Source organism: Corvus moneduloides, chromosome Z (assembly GCF_009650955.1).
Source record: "Corvus moneduloides isolate bCorMon1 chromosome Z, bCorMon1.pri, whole genome shotgun sequence".
NCBI classification, from domain to species: Eukaryota; Metazoa; Chordata; class Aves; order Passeriformes; family Corvidae; genus Corvus; species Corvus moneduloides.
Genome location: NC_045511.1, coordinates 5684814 through 5706380, shown reverse-complemented (window position 1 = coordinate 5706380; position 21567 = coordinate 5684814). Strand labels below are relative to the sequence as shown.

The 21567-nt window shown below is 34.9% G+C and overlaps 1 protein-coding gene across 4 annotated transcripts in view; it reads right to left on the bottom strand.

Annotated features, from left to right (window-relative positions):
• Window positions 1-21567, bottom strand: part of PDE4D (phosphodiesterase 4D) — a 553794-nt gene that overhangs the window by 255181 nt on the left and 277046 nt on the right. Inside the window, exons 1-2 of one of the 4 annotated variants that reach the window (XM_032095597.1) lie at window positions 968-1711; window positions 50-311 (exon numbers count right to left, since the gene is read on the bottom strand). The exons of 2 other annotated variants lie outside the window; for them this stretch is intronic. In XM_032095597.1, the coding sequence (XP_031951488.1) occupies window positions 50-96 (47 nt within the window). In that variant the 5' untranslated portion in view covers window positions 97-311; window positions 968-1711. Of the gene's footprint in view, window positions 1-49; window positions 1712-21567 lie in introns of those variants that run through there. One more of the 4 variants, XM_032095596.1, reaches the window with a different exon arrangement.

Here is a 21567-nt window from a genome sequence, read left to right as displayed (position 1 = left end):
AAACAAGCATTTTGAGTTTAACAGTCTATAATGTGTATTGATTACTCACCATATCCATGAATGCCTCCTAAAGGGGAAATTATTCACATGCATCATGTTCACAGGTCTTCCAACATTAGTGTTTTCCTTGTCAGACTGATTTATCTGTTATGGTATTCATAGATGCATGCCAGAACAACTGCATGAGCAGTCAACAGCAGGGATTATTGCAAGAATTACTGTAATCCACAAAAATAAAAATTCCCAGGATCCAGTGAAAGACTTCTCACAGGGTTTTCTAGGTACACGTCCATCCATTTATGCATCACTTGCTATTTTAAAAAAAACATTAATCACTATACAGAAACTGTTCTGACAATGCCAACAGTTTGCCTTGATAAAAATCCAAGTGCTTTGACTGTGAATTAAAGCATCTTCATATGCAGCATTTTGGACAGTTGGAAAAGGTTAGTTAAAATATAGTTTCTTGCCATCTGTGCCAAATCAGTGTTTAGGGAGAGATGTGTAACTTCAGATTGCTTTGCCATGTTCAGAAATGAATACTGCTTTTTCTTCTTTCTTAGACACATATTCATCAATGATCAATTTAATGCAGTTTTCCTTTCTTACGAGCCTGGGGAACAGGAGGAGGTTTAATAGCCTTGCACAGCAACCCCAAACTTCTTTCTGAATTTGATACTGTGACTTTGTTTCTTCAGCTAATAAAGAAGGAAGGAAGTATGCTTTTTCCACTCCATAGGACAGGACTACAGTTAGATACTGTCAAGGGATATGATCATGTCATGATCAAATTCATTTTTGCTATCTAACCCCGTAATAAGGCTGCCTGCTCCCTTTAAGTGAAATGACTAAGCTATTGGCTCTCACTGCAGAATCTAGTTCTGTTTTGATATTATACTGTACATAAGCCCACGTGCATCAATCTGTACGTTGCAAAACGAAAGCAAAGCTATAAGTCCCGTGTTACCTAAGCATTCTTTCTCTGCTGTCCTTTTTTCCCAATTCAGCTCCCAGACAGTAGTTATCACTCCTTACGCTCTGGCAAATATCCTCGGGAAGATTCTTAAGCCCAGGCTACAGAGACGGCATCTATTTTGAAGCAATGCAGAGTCAACAGGCTCACACTTCCCTTTCCCGGACCAGAATTTCCAGCCTGCCCTCGGGCTGCTGGTCTCCTCGCCCAGCAGCAGCAGCAGCAGCCGCGGCAGCCCCGGACAGTGTCGGGCTGCGTGGCACTGGTCCTGCAGCAGACTGGGCTCGGCTGCGGAGAGGGCTCTGCCTGGCAGAGGCTGTGCTGGCGTCAAGGGGGCCCTCTAGGTGGGTTCTCTCGGCACCGCGCAACCTGCCCTGCCGCTCCCACCCGCCCGGGAGGGAACGGAAGGACGGGGCACTAGCGGGAGAGCCTTCCTTAGGACGGCCCGTGCCTCCCGGGTGACAAAAAAGCACTGAAAATTTTGCATGGAAGTGCAAAAATCTGCAGGAAAAGAGACGCTCAGGAAGCAGAGTTCACCACGTTCATCTGTACTGAGATGTAAAAGATTTCTGGACTTTTATACTTAAGCATAACCAGGGCATACATTGTTTGCTTGCCATTCTTCTTACGTGGTTTACACCGTACTAAGACTTCTTAAACTTCTAACGACCCCTTGCCCTTTTGGACAGGAAATCCTGCAGTATGGAAGCCAGCTGCAACTTCAATGACATTAAAACGTGTGATAAGACTTTGTATTTCATTAGGGTGTGGGTGAACTTGGGAGTAACATGATAAGCTATTGCACGTCACATTTGTATAGATCCTATTTCCTTAAGATCAGTTATGTTGCTTGTCACAACTCTATTCTACAATACCCCAAATTAGCCCTAGTAGAGTTGATGCCACTCTGAAGAAAGAATGAAATATTAAAGTACTTGAATGTCACAATGTATTGACAGTGAAATGGCATTTATTTCAATTCAGTAATAAAAAGGGAGCCTGTACTGCCACACACATTTTTTATTACTGAATATTTGTATACTACTTAATTGAAGCCTTACAGCACAAAAGTACAACCAATTACAAAATTTTAAGGGGCTCTAGCATCATTTATGTTCTTCTAGTCTATACAGAAGGTGAGGGTTTGGGGTTTTTTTGTCATTTAAGTACAACCATGATAGAAAGCAGATTCTGAGAGTTATAAATAAAGAGAATGAAAATTAGCATTTTTTACTAAGATGCTACAAAACAAAATAGATAATCATTCAGTAAAGATAAATATTCGGTATGACTTCAAAGGGACCAGGTAAGCTGTTATAACTATGTTATGTTCATGCTTTATGTAAAAAGCACCCCTATCACACACATCCCAGTTGGTTTGGGAGTTTATACCAGCGACATTTGAACAGAATATGAACAAAACTCTGAAAGCTACAACATCGCATGATTAATCTGAATATGAAAAAAAAATCACAACTATTCCAGTTGTCGACTGCTTTCTCTAAGGTAGATAAGCTTATTATGAAATATTAACTGCACCAAATGCTACACAAATCTGCACCATCATTACTATTTCATATTGCAGTTATCTCACTGCATACTTGCCAGATCACTCACAGGCACTGACATTTTCAACACTAGACTTACATAATGACTTGTACTATCTTAAGAATACCTTCTCAGCACTGACCTGTCACTCACCACATTTTAAATCTCAGAATGAGTCTATTCTGCATATGTGTTACAATTTCTCTGTTTGTCTTTAGTGTTAAGTTCAGCACAAAGCCTAGCACCCATTGACTCAGCTAATTTCATTCAGAAGCAGAGTTGCAGAAGGAGTGTGGGCGTATACAAAGTTACTATACAGTATTACAAACCAGTTAAAGAACTCACCAGCAAACTGGAATGCAAAATATATGGGCTTTCCAGAGCAGGGATAAATTAAACTAGAGACTTTAACCAGTAAAATAGGTTGACGTGTGAAATTCTTCCTGTTCAAGCCCATAATAACTTGCCAACCACTTTGCATTTAAAAAAAAAAAAAAAAAAAGGCAGCAATTTGAAGCAGATTTTCGTTTGATTCCTTGGTTACCAGAACAGTGCTCTGACCAGTAGAATTTAGATTATACAACAGTGCAGTCCATCTTCCCCATTTGTGCAGAATCTAGACTAGACATAAAGAAATTGGAGGGAGAATGACAGAGACACAAACAGAAGTTACAAGTGATTATGACTCTTCTCTGAAGCGGAGGAACCCTAGACTCCAGTCCTTATACAAAGTCTTCTTGAGTATTTTCCACTAAAATGAATTAGGACAAAGTATGTTTGTAGCAGGAACCAGATTTTCGGAAGCACTTCTCATTTCCAATAAATATTTGCATTGGACTACAGAATGAGGATCTATCCTCTTTCTCCCTCTTAATAGTCTTGAGAATCTTTCATTTCTTATTGCCCAGTGACACATCTAAAGACGGAGGAGTAAAGAATATATCCTATAAACCTTTTTTAAATCAGCCTGTTAACATTGCGAAAGTGCTAACACCTTTCCATTCTGTTCTTTTGGGGAAGGAGAACCAAAGAGAGGATTATTTGCTTCTCCATTTCCAGGTAGTCTTCCTCCCACAGCACTCAGCTTTTCAATTACTAGCCATACCAGAAAATTCACTTAAAAATTGACTAAGGTCTGTGTTAAACTGAAGTCCTCTAGAGTATTTTCTTTGCTCCCCTCTTAGATGCAAATGCACTAGCAGACACCAGAGGAAGAGTTTGCCTTGTGACATTTCTGGCCATTAGCCTGTATAGAATGGTTTGGGTTGGAAGGCACTTTTAAAGGTCATTTAGTCCAAACGCCCTGCAATGACAGGGACATCTGCAACTAGATCAGGTTTTTTAGAGCCCTGACCAACCTGACCTTGAATGTTTCCAGGGATGGGTCATCTACCAGCTATCTGGGGAATCTGTTCCAGTATTTCACACTCATTGTAAAAAATTTCTTTCTTACACCTATTCTGAATCAACACTCTTTTATTTTAAAACCTTGTATCCCTTGTCCTATCACTTCAGACCTTTCTAAATGATGATAGTACTAAAAAAGATAAGAACTGTTGTTCTACCAGTATTAGATTTTAATATAAAACTCAACAAAACCAATGAAAATACATGATACAGACATACAAGTCACAAGAAGAAAACTGCTCCAGGCACATACAGAACTAACATTTGTATGCCTAGATTGAGTGCAGATTTTCCAAAGATAATTTACTGCATCTTTTAATTTTTACAAGTGGAGGGCAAACAAAAATAATTGGATTAAATATTTTGTTTAAAATACAATAGTACACAGGGCAATACACGTATCTGGAAAGGTAAAGCTAATACTTAAAGCAATGCTGAAAAGTCATCTCCTTATATGAGTACACAGCAATTTCATCAGTGTCATTGTTAAATAGTAATAATGACCAATGCCAGATTTTTTGAGACTATGCAGGATGAGCTGGTGACTTAAACCAGTAGACTCTGGACAAGTATCAATAAAAAAACCTCATCAAACTTTTTAATTGCATAAAAAGTTTCAAAATGGCCTCCAAGTAACGAATGGTTGTGGAGCCTGAAATACGCTACCACTAACAAGGAGAGTTTCTGGAGATCAGCTACAGTGCATGCAAGAAATAAGTTGCTAACATATATGACCAGTGCAGAAAGTAATTTCAAGCTTTGGGAAAAAGGCTGAAATAAAAATTCTAATTAAAAAAAAAAAAAAAAAAGGATAGCATTTTTGCCTGCATTATTAAGAAAAAAAAAACAAAAACAGATTATTGAAAACAGAAGGAAAGAACTGAAAAAAAAATAGCAGTCATCTAAATCCTAATAGGTATTAATCTGCAATATTATGGAAATATAACTGATGAGTGTGATGATTCTCCATATTTCGGATTAATTTCTATATTCCGAGTGTTTGGATGTCATCATTATTTATAAATTTTCAATGAAAACCACATAGATTAAAATATCAGCATGGTTAATGAAATGGTAAGAAATGTGTCCCACTGCACAGAGTTGAAGGAAATCATCCAAATGATAGGTCTTTAGTCACACAACTTTTTAGGTCCCCACAAGTTATCTTCAGTAATAATAGCATAGAAAGTAAAGGCACAAATTTATCTCATCAGAATCCTCATCAGAGTGAGCAGATAAACCCAGTAAGTGCCTTAACGCATTTTAGACTTCTTTGCTCACCAGCAAGTGTTACATGAGTGTATGTCAAGACAAGAAACAGGATTTTGTCGTGTGCTTTATCTGCCATCTACCCTGTGAGGAAATTAGCTCTGTATTGGACCCCCTTCTGGAGAAGGTTAACTAGATCTTCAGAAAGAAAAGCCTGTGGAACTTAGAAGCACTTGGTACAAGCAGTCCAGATAACAGTAGTTTGTCTCTATTCTTCCTGTACGGTCTTGTTACATCCCTACAGACCTTCCGCCCTCAGATATTTTCATGACAAATCATAAGACAAGCCACATGCATTTGGTGTCATGCTATAGAAATATCATCCCAGTGGGCTCTGACGGAGTCTCACATGATTTCAAAGACTTTGAACTGAAAAAGACAGAGAATTTGTTTCCTGTACCCAGAGAGGTCTAAATGAGTGCTATGCAGTGGGGAAATAACCCACACCACATAACTTGCCCTGAGGGCTTGAGAGCTTAAAGTCATAATTATCTCATTGAAATGACTACTAAAAGAGAAAACTTCAAACAACATGTAGTTCACTTTTGAACAACAATCATGAATTAGGTAATGTTGTTAAGAGCTTGCAGCCATCCCTTAAGAACAAAAAGAGCTTAGTTATCAAGTATATTTTTGTTCTGAAAATGATGTGCTGAACTATAAATGTAATTTGAGCAGAACATCCTCCATCCAAGCCCCAGCCCTTTTTGAAGTCCAACAAATCTTCAGGTCAAAAACTTTGAAAAATGAATATTTTATATGTCTTCTATTAAATTCTTAGCTTGTTCTGTGTCTCTTTTCCTTTCAATTAGAGCAAGAGATTTTTTCAGGTAATCTCATTTTAAAATGTAAAATCTCCTCAGGTGTACAAAAAACAATTATTGTTCCTCATTTCACTTGGTAAACATCAGTTGTTGTTATACTTTTATTGTGCCATTTATGTCTTATAACTGATATAAAAAGATCCTTAAGGCTGCATAGATTTAAACTGGCATAGAAGGAGTGGTGTGGACAATGCCAGGGTGTCTCAGGGAGATTAAACTACCTTTTGATCTCATTTGAAGAGAAATAATCTTACTGTCCTGAATACTACTGATTGGTGATACCTGAAGAAAAACAACTGTCCTTCATAGCAACATGCCTCCCTAGATTAAGCACCACTGGTTTTGCTCAAAGACTCATATCTTACCTATTGGATAAGAGAGGGTTCGGATGCCTTAAAGATCATTCCAGAAATATAAACAGAAACTTTACATTTATGCAAGAGAAATGTAAGTAAGAACTGCAGATTATTGTTCTCTCTTTTCTGATTGTACCCTTTTCCCCATCCACTGACTGACTAATGAATCTTCTTTGCCTTAAGAAAAGCAAGAAAAGCAACTATTCTAGTTTGCTGACAGAATACAGACTTAACATATTAAAATGAGTCACAGTTTAGACTCATGTTTATCAAGTTATTTTGATAGCTATGTTCTAGCTATCTTATTTTTGGTCAGAAGCAGAGCTTGAGCTCTCTGTAAGGAGTCATGTTACTTCTGCGGAATATGTTAACACACTCACAGTTTGGATGTATATCTGCTGTGAAACAGGAAGTGACCTCCGGTAACCAAAAATTCTAAAATTTTACCTCAGTGAAAATATTAGGTATGCCATGGACAGTTTGGCAGCAATAATTCAAGAAAACAAATAGTATGTTTTCACAACTGTAGAATGGAAACAATGAGAAAATGATGACAGTTTTTTTATTTATATAGGGGTAGCAAACTGAATTCAGAGTAGACACACTTCCAGCAAATAGTCATGACCTGTTCTGTAATATGAAGATTATTGTGCATTATTTTTGGTCAACTGTATTTCAAATAGAACACTGTTCAGAATACTTGAATCTTAAATGACAAGGTAGGATGAAACTTTACTTGGTAATACTTTTTGTTTGATTTTTTTTTTACCCTATCTGGTAATGTTTGCATTATTCACTACTTGGTTGAATATTAGCTTAGTGAAGATGGCTTCTTCCTATATTACCAAGCATCATATGTTATTCTGAAATAAATACAAATATATTTTGTAAAAGACATGATAATTATCTTAATTGAACAATTCAGTTATGATTTACAAAAAGAAACTGAGCAAAATGACTTTTCTTGACAATTCTTGTGGAATGTTACTTAGACATACTTTTTTTGACACTTTCCTATCTAGGTAGTTTCTTTTCTTGGATGGGGAAGGAAAAGAAATAGAATGGGCACATGTAGAATGCAGGACTTTGGGGGTTTTTTTTCTGAAATTTCATTTCTCCTAATATATCTTATTTTTCTATCAAGTGTGCTTTTCTGATGTCAAATAAACAGTTCAATCAACTAAATTTCAAATTATGATTTATAATATGGTTTAGACATTTGAATAATCTTCTTAATAATCTCAAAAAAAGTTCTTAAAGATCTAAGTTGTAGATGACCCATTAGAATCATTAATGAGAAGATTTCTGTTTTGTCTGGAGCTGTTTATTCATCAAAAATATTGCTTGCTATTTTTGAGAGGGAAATAGACATACTGCAATTCTTTTCCTTTTAAGGAGTGAAAACTAGTATTTCCTGTGTGAAGATCCTTAAAACTTCTTCAGATACCTTAATGAATTTTGCAATATGTTATTTTCATAATAAATAACCTAGATGTTCCAGCTTTCTATCAAATTGAAACCTTCGTTATAAATTTTCTGAGGAAAAAAACCAAAAATGACAGACACTACTATAATTTCTTTTTGAAATCGGAATATGAAGTTGGATATTTGAGAGGTAATGTGCACTAATGAATGAAAATCTTTTTGATTTGTCCTGATTTGCCTTGGTTTTGTTGCTTCTAATTTTATTTATGAGCAAATAATTTCTGCCTGTTTGTAACTTAGTCATCAATAAATGTATTATGTCAAAACCTTCAGGCCTTGCAAAATCAAATCATTTCAACATTGAGCGTATGTCATAAAAAAGGTTAGCAATTATGAAAGTAATATAAGTAGTGTTGAGTCACTGAACTTGCCTTCCACTTGTGGTCAGCCTATGCTCATTGTCATCAATAGACTTTCTGTTATCTTTCATAGTTCCAAAAAATTTCAGGATGTCAAATCTGTAAACTTTACACTCCCTCCTCCTGAACCACTGCAAGATCCTGTAATCTGATTCTTCCCTATAGTGGTAGTTTCCTAACACTGAGTCATATGAAAACATCACTAGTGCTCTCCATGAATAAAAGTACTAAGTGAAATATTTGAACTCTAGTAGCATTTTACTTAGGAAATAATATTTACCTTCAAGAAGTCCTTTATTTCTTCTGTTACTACCTCCTAATCTGCCTTAGAATTCTTTACTTATACTCATGTTTTCTATTTTAAATAGCAATTTCCCAAGTAACATCATAGCAGAGATCACCTCTATGAGTCCACCTACTATTTTGTCTGGAAAATAAGATTGCAGAGAGAAAATTAATTTAGTAAACACATAAAAATTTTATCCAGTTTTATATTTGTCTTGATGACTAGTAACTCTGGTCTTCAAGAATTTCTTTCTTTTTCTTTCTTAAATGAAAAAGGCAGTGTACCTGTCTAGATCACTTCTGATCTCTTAAAATACAAGTAACACGTTTAATATTATTCTGTTCCTGATTTTATAATCTTATTAACAATTCCTACTATAAGAGTGAGATTTCCTGTACCAGTTCTTTCAAAGTTCTTGAACAAAGATCATCCTGTCCCCTTAATTTAAGAGCATTATTGCCTGAGATTTGCTGCCAGATAAATTGTAGCAATTTAGATTTAAATACCTTTTTTCTATTATTTATCATGCCTGTCCTGATGCTTAAAGTAATTTTCCTTATTAACACTATGCACCTTCTGCTTTCTGTTGATTCATTGAATATTGGTCAAGAAATTGATTATATTTATCTTGTCAGACTACTCAGTCCTTACCATATTTTACAGATGGATTTTTTGCAACACAAACATGAGAAGTTTTAAGTTTCTCATCATAATTTCTGGTACCAATTCCAGGAAATATTCACCCAACACATTATTTTTGCCTCTGTGGAACACCTTCCTTTTCATGTCCAGTATTATTTTCAGTTCATCAAACTGTAATTCCCCTGCATCTACCAGTGGATGTACAGATCCCAGAGAGCTAATTTATGCAAGCTGACACTTTGTTTTTTTCTATTTGCCTTTCTCATATGTCTCTAGAACCAGTCCAAAAACATCCAAGGGTCCACAGATCACGTTTCATGCACAAATATATGATGCTATCCACCTAGCTTACACACATGTACTAATAAATAATGCTTTAGACAGGAGTCATCATGATAACTACCTTTGGTACACAAATTCTTTTTTTTCCATTTTGACAGATGTGGACAAAACATAATGTATAATTGAGTATTCTATGTCTGGCAAATTCTAGCATTAAGTGACAACTTGTATTCTGACAAAGATACATATATTTGTAACTTGAATTAGAGTACAAGAACTAAAACTCATAATTGAAAAAACATTGAATCCAGAGTCAACTTCTTAAGTAAAAGCTGTTTAAGAATTAACACATAATTTAAATTGCTGAGTGCCCAAAGGGAAGCTAATTCAGGTAACAGTTCTGTTTCCCAGCTGCAATAATAGGAAAAAAACCCTAGACTTTATATAGTATTAAGAGTTTCTCACTGTCCTAGGAACGGTATACAGAAGTTGTTCTAATATATATTGCTGAATGAAAAATTGTGTGTGCCTATGTAGCTGGGATGTAGTTATGGACAATTACTTAATAGTGGAATAGTATTTTATAACTACATAGAACCACAGATGCTTAGGGTTACTGAGAAACATAGAAAAGACAAGATCTTTATCTCAAACATTTTACAGTCCTAAAATAAATAGAAAACAGAGGGAAATTATTATTCATTGCATACAGAAGTGGACTAAAACGTTCTTAACAGAAGCAGAATAATAAGCTGATTACGAAGTACTTAATGAGATTTATAAGATGAGTATGGGCCAATATTCCCTGTATACAAAGCCATTCTTAGTTTCTTTTTAATTTATTATTTAAAGGAGTACAATAAAGAGCAAACATGTGACAATTTAAGTAGCAAACCTCTCTGATTTGCAGACTGAAGTACAAATTTGCATGAGATTATAGCAGCTTTTTCTAAAGTTTGAAGTCCAAATCCTACTGCAATTACATCACTAAAAATGCTGAATACCCCATGCCATCCATGGTGTTAACCACTAACTGTGTGATTGTGAGCAAACTGAGGAGGTCTGAAGCCTCACTGATTATTTCCTCAAATATATTTGTGAGAAATTGAACTCTTCCCTCACAATATACCTCAGCCTGCTAGAAGTATAATGCTTAGAAACTGCAGCTTTTAGGAAGCACACAATACATAAAAACACACCTTTTTCCTATATGCTCCCAATGTTTTTGAAGAACAGACTCCTAAATTGATTATCTCTGAAACAGGCAACAACTTCAGGTACAAGAGACTACAGACTTGTCTCTCGTCAGTTTATTGAAATAATCTTCAGAGAAATCCCTCCATTTTGCAAATTATTTAAGTCAAATGAGATGGTGAAATGCGATGGGACCCATACACTTTAAGTCAGACATATATTTGATGTCTTTGCAGGATCAGTTGAATCTAGGCCTGGTTCCCCATTATCCGTGAAGACTGATGGCAAGGCATTGCACTATATCCTATATTTACATACTAGATTTTAGATCTAGCCAGGGAAATTGAGAATTAAATTATTGCTGCAAAAGTAAGACACCTCTTTGACATTTGATTATTTTTCTTACATCTGATGACTGAAAAAAAGGAATATATCACTGGTACAAAGGCAGACATCAAGAGGTCCACTCAGAAAATTAGGTCTCTAAAGTCACGGCCTCTGGTCACTAATTAACACTTGGGAAATTTGGAAAGCTCTCATGACATAAATTGGTTTTATGGTATTTTGCCAACATAACCCATGAGAAACATGGAAACTTGTTAGCATTATGGAAAGCCAAGGTAGCACTGCTTGAAGTATAAACACTTAGCTGTAATGCTATGTTTGGGCCATAGTGACTGCACTGCTTTTGCTATTTATCCAAAAATACAGATATTAAAAAAATGTCTCAGTAATAAATGTAGACAAAATCTAAAAGATTAGAAGATTCATCAAGAAAAAAGATACATTTTAAAGTTATTTTCCCCTTAATATACATTTCGCAGGCTTACTTTTAATTAAAGTTACCAGAACACTATTATTTCCTGGTATTCTGATAAGTAACCATCATTCTTCTTAAATCAAGTTTTAAAAGCTCTTACTTATGTGTGCCTTCACATGAAATTCTCCAATAAAGTTGAATATGGGATAAATTTACTAAAATAGAGAAGAAAGAGAGCATGCTTTCAAAGTCTGTTTTGCTGATGTTCCCTATTTTCAAAACTGGGCAGATAATTTTTGGTAATTAAATGGAACAAAAATGCCCATCTGAATAAATCCCAAATTTTTTTTTCTGAGAAAATGATTCCCATAACATGTATTTTCTGGTGTGTTCTGAGAAGACTCTGATATTTTCTCTCTATAGCTTGAAAGCTTGTGTGTATGAAGGAACAGAACAGATGCTACTAGTAATCATAGGCCACACAGTGATTTTTCTGAGTAAATGACATTGTCCTTAAAGTCGGATATCTTTACCTTCTCAAATATTCTCTCTCAGTTAATGTAGGTAACTGGGGACAGCACCATCTCACCACTCCCTACAGAATGACAGTGAAGTTATACACATAACTTCTTAGTGCCCTCAGGATTTGCATGATAAAATAATGAAACAGTAGTACATGCCCAAGGTATTTTTTGTGTGAATTAGGCAGATAACTCATTGTGGAAGTGATCTTTAAAACACAACATATAAGACAGAAGTATGATATGTGACTTAGTTTCCTACTGCAATACTAAGCTAAAACTGAAAAGCTACTGAATGACTTCTTCAAAAAACACTGCTTTATGTTGCCAACTAAATAAACCTGTTACCAAAATGCAATATATCATTACAACTAAAGCCTGATGCAAACATCTGAGTATTTTATATCTTCTCACAATACTTTGTCAGGTTCTAAGTTTAAGCTTATTCCAATACTGAAATAAATAGAAAATTGTTGCTTTACTATTTTCTCCAATTTATTAATACACATCACTGCCAGTTCATCCAGAGAACTATCACTTTCTACAAAATACTCGGTGGAAAAAAGATTTCATACCTTTCACTTTACAGGGGTGAAACAAATCCTTTATATTATTTTATAGATCTCTGTTATTATGATCACAAGTTTACTACTTATAACATTGGAAAATTTCCAGTTTTTTCAAGTGAAGTTGAGTTGAAAAATGCTTGGTAAAAACGGTTCTAAACACTCATTTAAATCAATGTTTAAACTCTAAAAGTAAAACTTAGACTACTTGAAAAATTAAGGGTTTTTTTTTTCTGGCTGTTGTTTGATCACTTAAAAGGCCATGGTGCAATACTTTCTTACTAAAAAATTGAATAGGAGTTTTGATTAGTTTGGCCCAAAAGTGAAGGACAAACTAATATTTGTCAAGACTAGGAGAATAACAGAATTACCTAAATTAAGAATGAACATTGAAATTGTCCTCTAAAGGGCTGGACAGAGGCAACTCCACTGAATGGATAAGAATTTGGAAAGCTCAACAGTTGGAAAAATCAGGCTGATTGACTATGTTAGTAACACTGAAACCCAGATTTGATTTTATTTTTTTTTCATTGGAACATGCCATATTAAATTACTGCAGAAATCATATCCGACATAATATTGCTCGTTGCTACTTCAAGAAGGAGATAGGTGTAGAATTCATCTAAGCAGAAACTGTGACATCTGTATGGAAGAGAATGCTAACTAAACCCAGGATCACCTGCTCCTCTTCTCAGTCTAGTCCTTAGAAAGCAATAATCAGAAAGGGACATGAAACTCCCAGTTTCATTATTTGAGCAGCAGGTACCTCTCTTTTGCTTATTCTTTAGAGAGCTCACCACTGAACTTCGTTTTATATTATTTCTTATATGGAACAAAAATTTGAAAACATCTGAAAACCTGAAAACATCTCTAGATACACAAGCAATAAAGTTCACAGGAAATTTTCAAACTTATTTTACAGTTACTGTTATAGCAATACCTATTTAAAATAAGTAGGCATGTAGTCATTGTGGAATAAACATATAGAATAAAATTCACTTTTTTCCCAGATGTCAAGAAGCAAAGTTGTGTTTAATTGAAGATTTCTAAACTGAGAGCTGGTGCACTGTAATAGACCCAAATGGAATTTTTGATGGTAAATCCAGTGACATGAAATCTTGGTATGTAGGCTTCCTATAATTAATCCAGGATGTTTAAAGTTTTTACTTGTAGCCACTAGTGCAACTTATCCTAACACAAAAGCATGTTTCAAATAATTTCATATAAATTTATTATAAACTAAAAGGCAGAAATTGAAGTTCATTGAAACATTAATTCACCATGCTTCCACTGGTCGAAATAGTTATACATGCTATTCTATGATGTTTCATAGGCTTACGGATATCTTCTGAATCCTTCATTTACAGTGCTTTTCATTCAGTCTTTTTACATTTCTCCATGCTAACATTTCAACAGTACACAGATATCTTCTACACATAAGGAATTAATATACCATATAAGAAACTATTAAGGCTTTTATAAAAAAAATATGCATAAACGCTGTCAAAAAGGATGACAGAAAGTTTCAATATAATTTTTTTTATTTTAGTATTGTACAATACCTGATCTGTCCTACACAAAGAAATCACTCCCAGAAAGCACATTTTCAGTCTCATTTAGATCTCTTACATCATTTTGCAAAGATTGATTATTCTTTATAAAGTGTTTTAAAGATGTAAGGCTAACTGTGGCTGCCAAATATAATTAATCTAGTTAATACACCAACAGTGAACGTAATACTGTTCAATAATAAATTCCTTTGTGATACTTACAATTGACCAATTGCAATTAACCAGTAGAGTGTGCTGTTTTTAAACTGTGACAAGCCTCCTGGAAGGTCATTTCATTACTCTTCATGAATTTTTTTAAGATTCTACATGTAATATGACAAAATGGACAAAAATCTGAACATTTTAGGAACCAGTACTTATGTAGTTAAAGACTTATACAATCAGCAAGATTTTAATGTGAAAAAAATTATTGTTTAAAATATTTTGAAACCATCAGTTCTTAATGAACAGAGTTTTTAATTAACAGAGCTGAAGACTGTACAGAAGAGCTTTATTTTCAGAAAGTAGTCATGGAACTGGGATCTTCCATGCATATACAAGGAAGATCCTATGACTGGTAGTGGTTTATATTACCCATGCACTTAATATCACACACTTCAAATTATTTTATAAAATTTCAGAATCATTTGATAGAATTTCAGAATCATTTGATAAAATGTCTTTGGGTTCGGACAAGGAATTTTTATGGAAACAAGCTTCTTCATCTGCTCTAAATTTATTGTGATGTTTTAAATATTGCTTAAATTACATTGACCCAGACGAAATATTTAGATAGGCCCTCTTTTTTTATAGCAATAAAAAGACAGCTGCCATAAGATGCAGTCTGCCTTATGCACTGATGTTTTAGCTATGAAACTGGTGGCAGTATTGAAACCAGATGGAATTCAGTCATATCTGAAATCATCATCATGCAAATATTCATTATAAAATATATCAGTATCAATACATAAGATTTTTTAGAAGTCTGAAGATGTAAACAAATCTTGTAAAATTTGAGGCATGTTCTTAAGGAAGGCTTAAGGATATGTTCTTGTTCATGTGCATTTTAGATAAGCATACAGTTCAGTCTGGTAATGGAGACTCTATATTTATATTCATTTTTCTAGGAAAGATACTTTTTACATTGGATTCTGTAATTTTTCATTGTTCATAAAAAGCTTTTTTTTTTCCACACAATTCAATTTAATTCAGGCATGAATGCAATGAAAATATAATTACAGATTTGGGGGGCAAAATTAATAGCTTCTCATATAAGATCAACACTCCCTCCTCCCTCCAGCACTAGAGTTCGATATTTTTACTTATAAACTCTCAAAAGTTCTAGAAAATAGTCTCTTTTTTTGAGTCTTACATGTGTTCATATGATAACTATTTTGCAAGTGATAGTTTCTGTAGAAATCTCAAGGCAACATCTGGAGGACACAGATTAAGCATTTTCTAAAGTACATAGTCCATCTGTATACATTCAATAAAAGTTGTGTAACTTTCAGGTCTCTAGGCAATTTATAGGCACACACATAGGCCGACATAACTGAAAATACTACAGCATGATCATGTTCAAGACTGTGCCTGGACCACCTGGTGATTAGCTCACAAGCATACTGAAAAGAAAGCTCTTAAGTAATAACATATTTATTCCAGAAAAGCAATGATCTGAAACAGCCAATGTTCGTAAGAAATTATAAACATCCAGACTGCCAAGAGTAGAAGCCCTTATCCATGGTACAGAAAAGATTCTGGCACAATTGAGCAAAGCATGTAAGAATGCACTGTAAAGGTATGCTGCATCTTTTGGTATATTTGTAAAAATGGAAAATATAAATTGGCTGGCTTTCTTTTGAAGAAAAATAAATAAATTCTTAGGATGATCAGTCAGTTCTGGTTTACTGCTGGTTTTTGTTTGTTTTGTCTAAGTTTTATTTCTGTGGTTTGTTTGGTTAGTTTGTTTTCAATGTAGAGAGACAAGCAATGCTTCACTGATCAACATTTATACTGAGCTGAAGGTCAGACTGTCAGCATTTCTGCAAGCCCATATATCTGAATTAATAATTGCCTTTCAGGTACTGGTGAGCTACAAAATCATTGCAGTGCCATTTAGAATCATGAAGGCATAAAACAGCCCAGGTTGGAATGGACTTCAGAAGATCACCTTGTCCAATCTTTCATGGGAAAGAGATCTTGTATTTGATACAAAAAAAAAAAAAAAAGAAAAATTGTTACAAAACAGAATGGAGGAGCTGGAAACACAAAAAAATATTTTCTTATTCTTATTATTATAGTCCCCTGGAATTGTCTGTTGGATATATAAAGTATTGCAGTTCTTAAATTTTAAAACTGTGAGAGATCACTATAGGCAGCAGTTTTCAAAAAGAAACAAATATCAATAAAGTCTAGCTCATGAACTCTTTCAGTTATCCCAGTAAAATGTAGTTTAAACTTTTCAGTTGCTTTCTTGATTTTTCTTTCCGTTTTGAAGGGGTTTTTTTGGTTTTGTGGGGCTTTTTGAGTGAATAATTTTAAAGTATCTTATGTATCTTCCTAACTTGGTACAGTGATGGAAGATTGTCACTGTTTCCCCTGCCAGGTTAAAAAGCATATAAATATTAAGTATTTTGGTGCTGTGCTCTCTCAGGTAGTCTTTCCACAGTTAATATCCAATTATTATTTTTTAAATGATCTAATTTTAAAATAAATAAATTATCTTTTATAGGATGTGGTGTGGTTTTGTCCAAAAGTGTCTGCTCAAAGCTTTGGTGCAGGCAAATTGTAGTGTATGCTGTTCCATTTGGGCAATAAATTCAATTCCAATCATCAACAACAACAACAACAAAAACTTCTCAAGAACAAGATGAATCTTTGTTATAAGGGTTTAGAAATAAAAATATTAAAGTAGGACTATCTTACTAGCTTTAAATGTAGAACTGTTCCTATTTAGTCCTTTGATAAGTCCTGTCCTGTACCAGTCCTGTAGATGGCACGAAAATACTCTCCATACTTCTAAATCATTCTTTGAAACATCTGTGGACTGCACTTTTTTAAGTAACAGTATCAAGAACTCAACGACCTTCTGGTTGTGGTCACCAAATAACCTCAGACACAAAGATTCAAACTGTGAGTTTGTCTAGCTCCACAGCTAGACTCCCCCCTACTCAGATCAATACACATATAGGAGGAAGACTGAACTTCCTTAGCTACCAACAGCATTATCACCAGTGACACTGCCAGCCTCAGCACAGGCTGTGTTCACACTGCGTAAACAAAGACAGCCCATGAGCTGCCAGGCACTGGAGTCACAGTCTCTCCTTGGCTCTTTTCCAGACCGTTCCAGCTAGTTCTCTCTAAGACAAAATCAGGATAGGGTCCCAAAGTAGTTCATTCTGAAGATGACTCCCAGCAGGTGATCTAGACCAGAATGCATTAAGTTCAGTTTCCTTTGACCTACACAGTCCTCCACTGCAATCCTAGAATTTTTTATCCCCAAATACCACTAAAGGCCTTCATGCAAAAGCCCAAGCCACACAGTGTAAAAGCAACAGTTCAGCGGGCTGCAATATACCCTGTGTTATTTTTTATTATTTCAAACACTGCCAATTGTATGCATAAAAAAATAATTATTGTCTTTCTGTCTTGACATTATCATATAGGGTCCAGAAGGAGTTCAGAGCCAAATGCTACGCAAATACAGCCTGCTGTAGGGTCCTGAGTATCATGGGCCACTCTGCATCATTTAATTTATGGGTTCAACATCATACCCAGTAACTGATGCGCTTTGCAGGGTAGATGGAAGATTTCTTCAATCTTTGTAAAGTTCATTCTGTGAGGACAATCCGACCAGACAGCTGTGAAATGGCCTTAGGTCTCGATCCAAAGCACACTCAGAATATTAGGCAGAACTTGGGATAAATGTTCTTCAAACACAGACAGAGGAGACTGACTTCCCTAATTTTTTTAAAGAGATTTAAATACATATTTAAATCTCAAAAGTTTATTATCATTTAAATTAGCAAGTGGAAATAATTTCAATATTTCAATCACTGATTTAATTTTTTTTTGTTTGCATTTTTCTGGTTTTTCACCTAAAGAAATGTTCATCTCCTTTAAAGTTCACACATTTTTACTAATGAAGATACACTATACCTATGTATATTTGAAGTAATTCCACAGTTCAGTAGACACTTAATTTATTTTTCATACTATTTTTGTTATGTTAAAATAGTAAATGCCATCATTTTTAAATTTGATGACAATATCTTTTATTCAAAGTTTCTGGAAAACTGCTTTTCACTGGAAACTAAAATTCTATTACAATATAGAACTCAGCACTTTTGAGTGTTCGTTGTTTATTAGAGTTGTTTTTTATGGAAAATAATTACTATGCTATAGGTATTTAAAGATAATGAGTGGTGGATATGGATTTCACCTAGCATGCAAATAATTGAAAGTATAGCAAGAGACTTCTTTGTATCCTTCAAGACTTCATAACTGAGATTCAGCCTTGAGGGTGTTTGGAGTACTCTGTGTTTGGTTTGGTTTGTTATTTTTTTAATATTTTTTTTCTGAAAATTATTAGGAGAAGGAGAAGAAGGAGAAGAAGGAGGAGAAGGAGAAGGAGGAGAAGGAGAAGGAGGAGAAGGAGAAGGAGGAGAAGGAGAAGGAGGAGAAGGAGAAGAAGGAGAAGAAGGAGGAGAAGGAGAAGGAGAAGAAGGAGGAGAAGAAGGAGGAGAAGGAGAAGGAGGAGGAGGAGAAGGAGAAGGAGAAGAAGAAGGAAAGTCATAGCTGGGGAAGCAAGAAATCTAATCAGATTTTCTACTTCATTATTGACAAAACAATCTGATAAAATAAGCATTTTTTAATTACCCTTTCTTTTCCTTAAGCTGTGAAGAATAAGCTACTGCTTCTTACAGCCAGTTTAACTTTTCAACATACTGGTTTTAAATGCTTGCTCAGGAATTAGGATAACAATTTAACTTTCTGCAAGTTTTGACAGCGGATGGAATAGTAATGAAACTACTCTTTCTAAATATTGTGGTTGGCTTTTTGGTTTGGTTTTGGTTTTTGTTCTTTTTCTTTAATTTTTATTTCCTGTGACACAGAAAGACTACTATAATCTGCAGTAGTGTGTCTTGCCACTATAGGGTTTTTTTGGCATTGTATCAGTCTACCAGGATGTCAATAACATGTTGACAAAGCTTGAACAAGACTCTTAGTGTTACATCAGGTTTATGGAGTGGCATTCTTTTAAAAATGGTTCTTTGTACATTGTTTCATAAATAAGCCTGTTTTGGTTCTAAACTTGAGGACAAGACAAACTTACTTGGAATGCCTGACTGCAATAGTAATACTGTTTTCTGAAGCAAATGTCCCCAAGGCAACATTTTTTAATTCAAAACTACACCTAGGACAGGTGATGTAAAAATTCTGTGAATAAATCTGTCTATCTGACATCTTTTACAATGTAAAGGAGGAGGGGGAAACAGGAAGTTTTTTGAAATAGCATTTCCTGGCATTAAATAGTTGATTTCTTGGACTATGTAAAAGACTCTCATTTTATGTCCTAAGGTAAGCAGCTTCCAATAGTACAAACTTATCCTGGGGCAGCTGTGTAGTGCTAAATATATTTAATAGATATTTCAGTTGCTGGGGGCTGATATGCTTATAGATTTCACTACATTTTATTCATTTTGCTGTCATTGCTTCATATTTTTCATCAACTGATACCCCAGATGTAAAATTTTGCAAGTTTGCAAGTACTTTTTTTCATGATGTGGTATATCAGAGGGAATACTGATATTAAATATTTTTTGAAATAATGCATTTTAATGCTTTTGATTCAGAGATTCTATGTTTCTTATGCCTTTAGGCAATTGCTCAGCTTTGTTTGCTGTCACAAAAGAAGTAACAGTTACAAAATATATTAACTTCTGTAATGTCATCATTGACACTGTCAACAAACAAATTAACATTGGATTTACAAAGAAAGGGGTATGTATTCTTTCCTGTTTGAAAGGAACTAAGTACATTTCTTGCTGTTCTTCAGTGTAAAGAAATACTACACATTCTTAAACTTTTTTGGGCAAGCAGAGAGTACAACAGACTAAAATTAATGAGAAAAAGTGGGAGTTAAATTTGAATTGTTAAGACGATAATAAGGAGGCTATACAAAATTGAAAAAATAAAACTAATAAGAAAATGAAATATAAAAAGGATTTTGACCACAGCGTTTTACAGTACTAGCTTAAGCAAAACACTCACGAGAAACTTGCCTCAAGTACGTTACATAAATTCATTATCACTTCAGTGTTGTAGATTAAGTGGTCTTCCTCTCATTGGTATCTGTAATGTTTTTCTGTCTTTACCCTCTGCTGCTTTTTGCTGTAAAACTGTTTTAGCTGGTGCCATTTTTCAGTGACCCTTGACTGTGCATGCCAGCCAAATGGGTTCCAAATAAAAATTAAGATTAAATAATTAAATGCTGCATCATTATAGATCTATACAGAGAGCAAGAACAAAAGTCACATGCCCAGGCATAAAGCTGAAGTCTTTTGATTTCCTATATTCCCATCTTGCTAATTAATATCTATGCCATACAGAGGTGATATCCTTCAGCTGGAGACAGCTGTTGTCTCTACTGTGGCCCCTGTCTGGAGCTGGGGGGTAGGTGTGACCACTGTTCAAGAAGTGTTAAATCATACCCCTGATTAAACTGTCTGCCATAGCTTGGTGAGATCATGAGTTGCCAGTGCTGTACATGCTGGGACAATTCATACATTGCTTTCCAGATCTGCCCACAAAAACTGCTGCTATTGCCTTTACCTCAGTTTTTAGAAAGTTTGCATATATAGCTATTTTGGTAGGCTGCCAAATGTTTCTGAGGAAGACAGTCAGCAGAAGGAAAATAGTATTTCAAGCACTACAATTAAGCTAGCATTGAGCAGAATTCATCAGAAAGAGAAACTTTTCTGTCCAGAGAGATTTCACAGTGCTGAATTTTAAGAAATCTTGGGAGGTTTTCTGCAAATATTGGAGATAAGAGAAACTTACTTTGTTTGTAACACTGTGGCTAATTCAGAAGCAAAAAAAAAAAAGATTTAAAAACCACAAAAAAGAAAACTGTTGCACAATAGGTTTTATAGAAAACCTACATAGAAAATTCACAGAGTTTTCAGCTGGAGAGTGTAAGAAACAGCAGGACACCAGTTGCAGCTTTTTGCTCCTTTTAATACTGATGGTGTTCTGATTTTGACAATTCTACATCCTTGAAATTACAATCCAGACTAAGGTGGTGAGAGCAGAAGGAAGGGGACAAGGACAAAGCATGTTAAGCATTAAAGAGGATATTTTGCTTTGACCTCATTATCTGTAAAATGAAAATTGGACCTGTTGCCCTGCAGGTGATGAAAGGCTAAACAGACTGAGGAAGTGTTAAATCAGTCTGCATGCTTAGGTTGCTATTCCAGGGAACTCTAGTTGTCCACTGTTAAAGGAATCAGCAGTGCTGTGAATCTCAATGCTGGCAAATGCAGA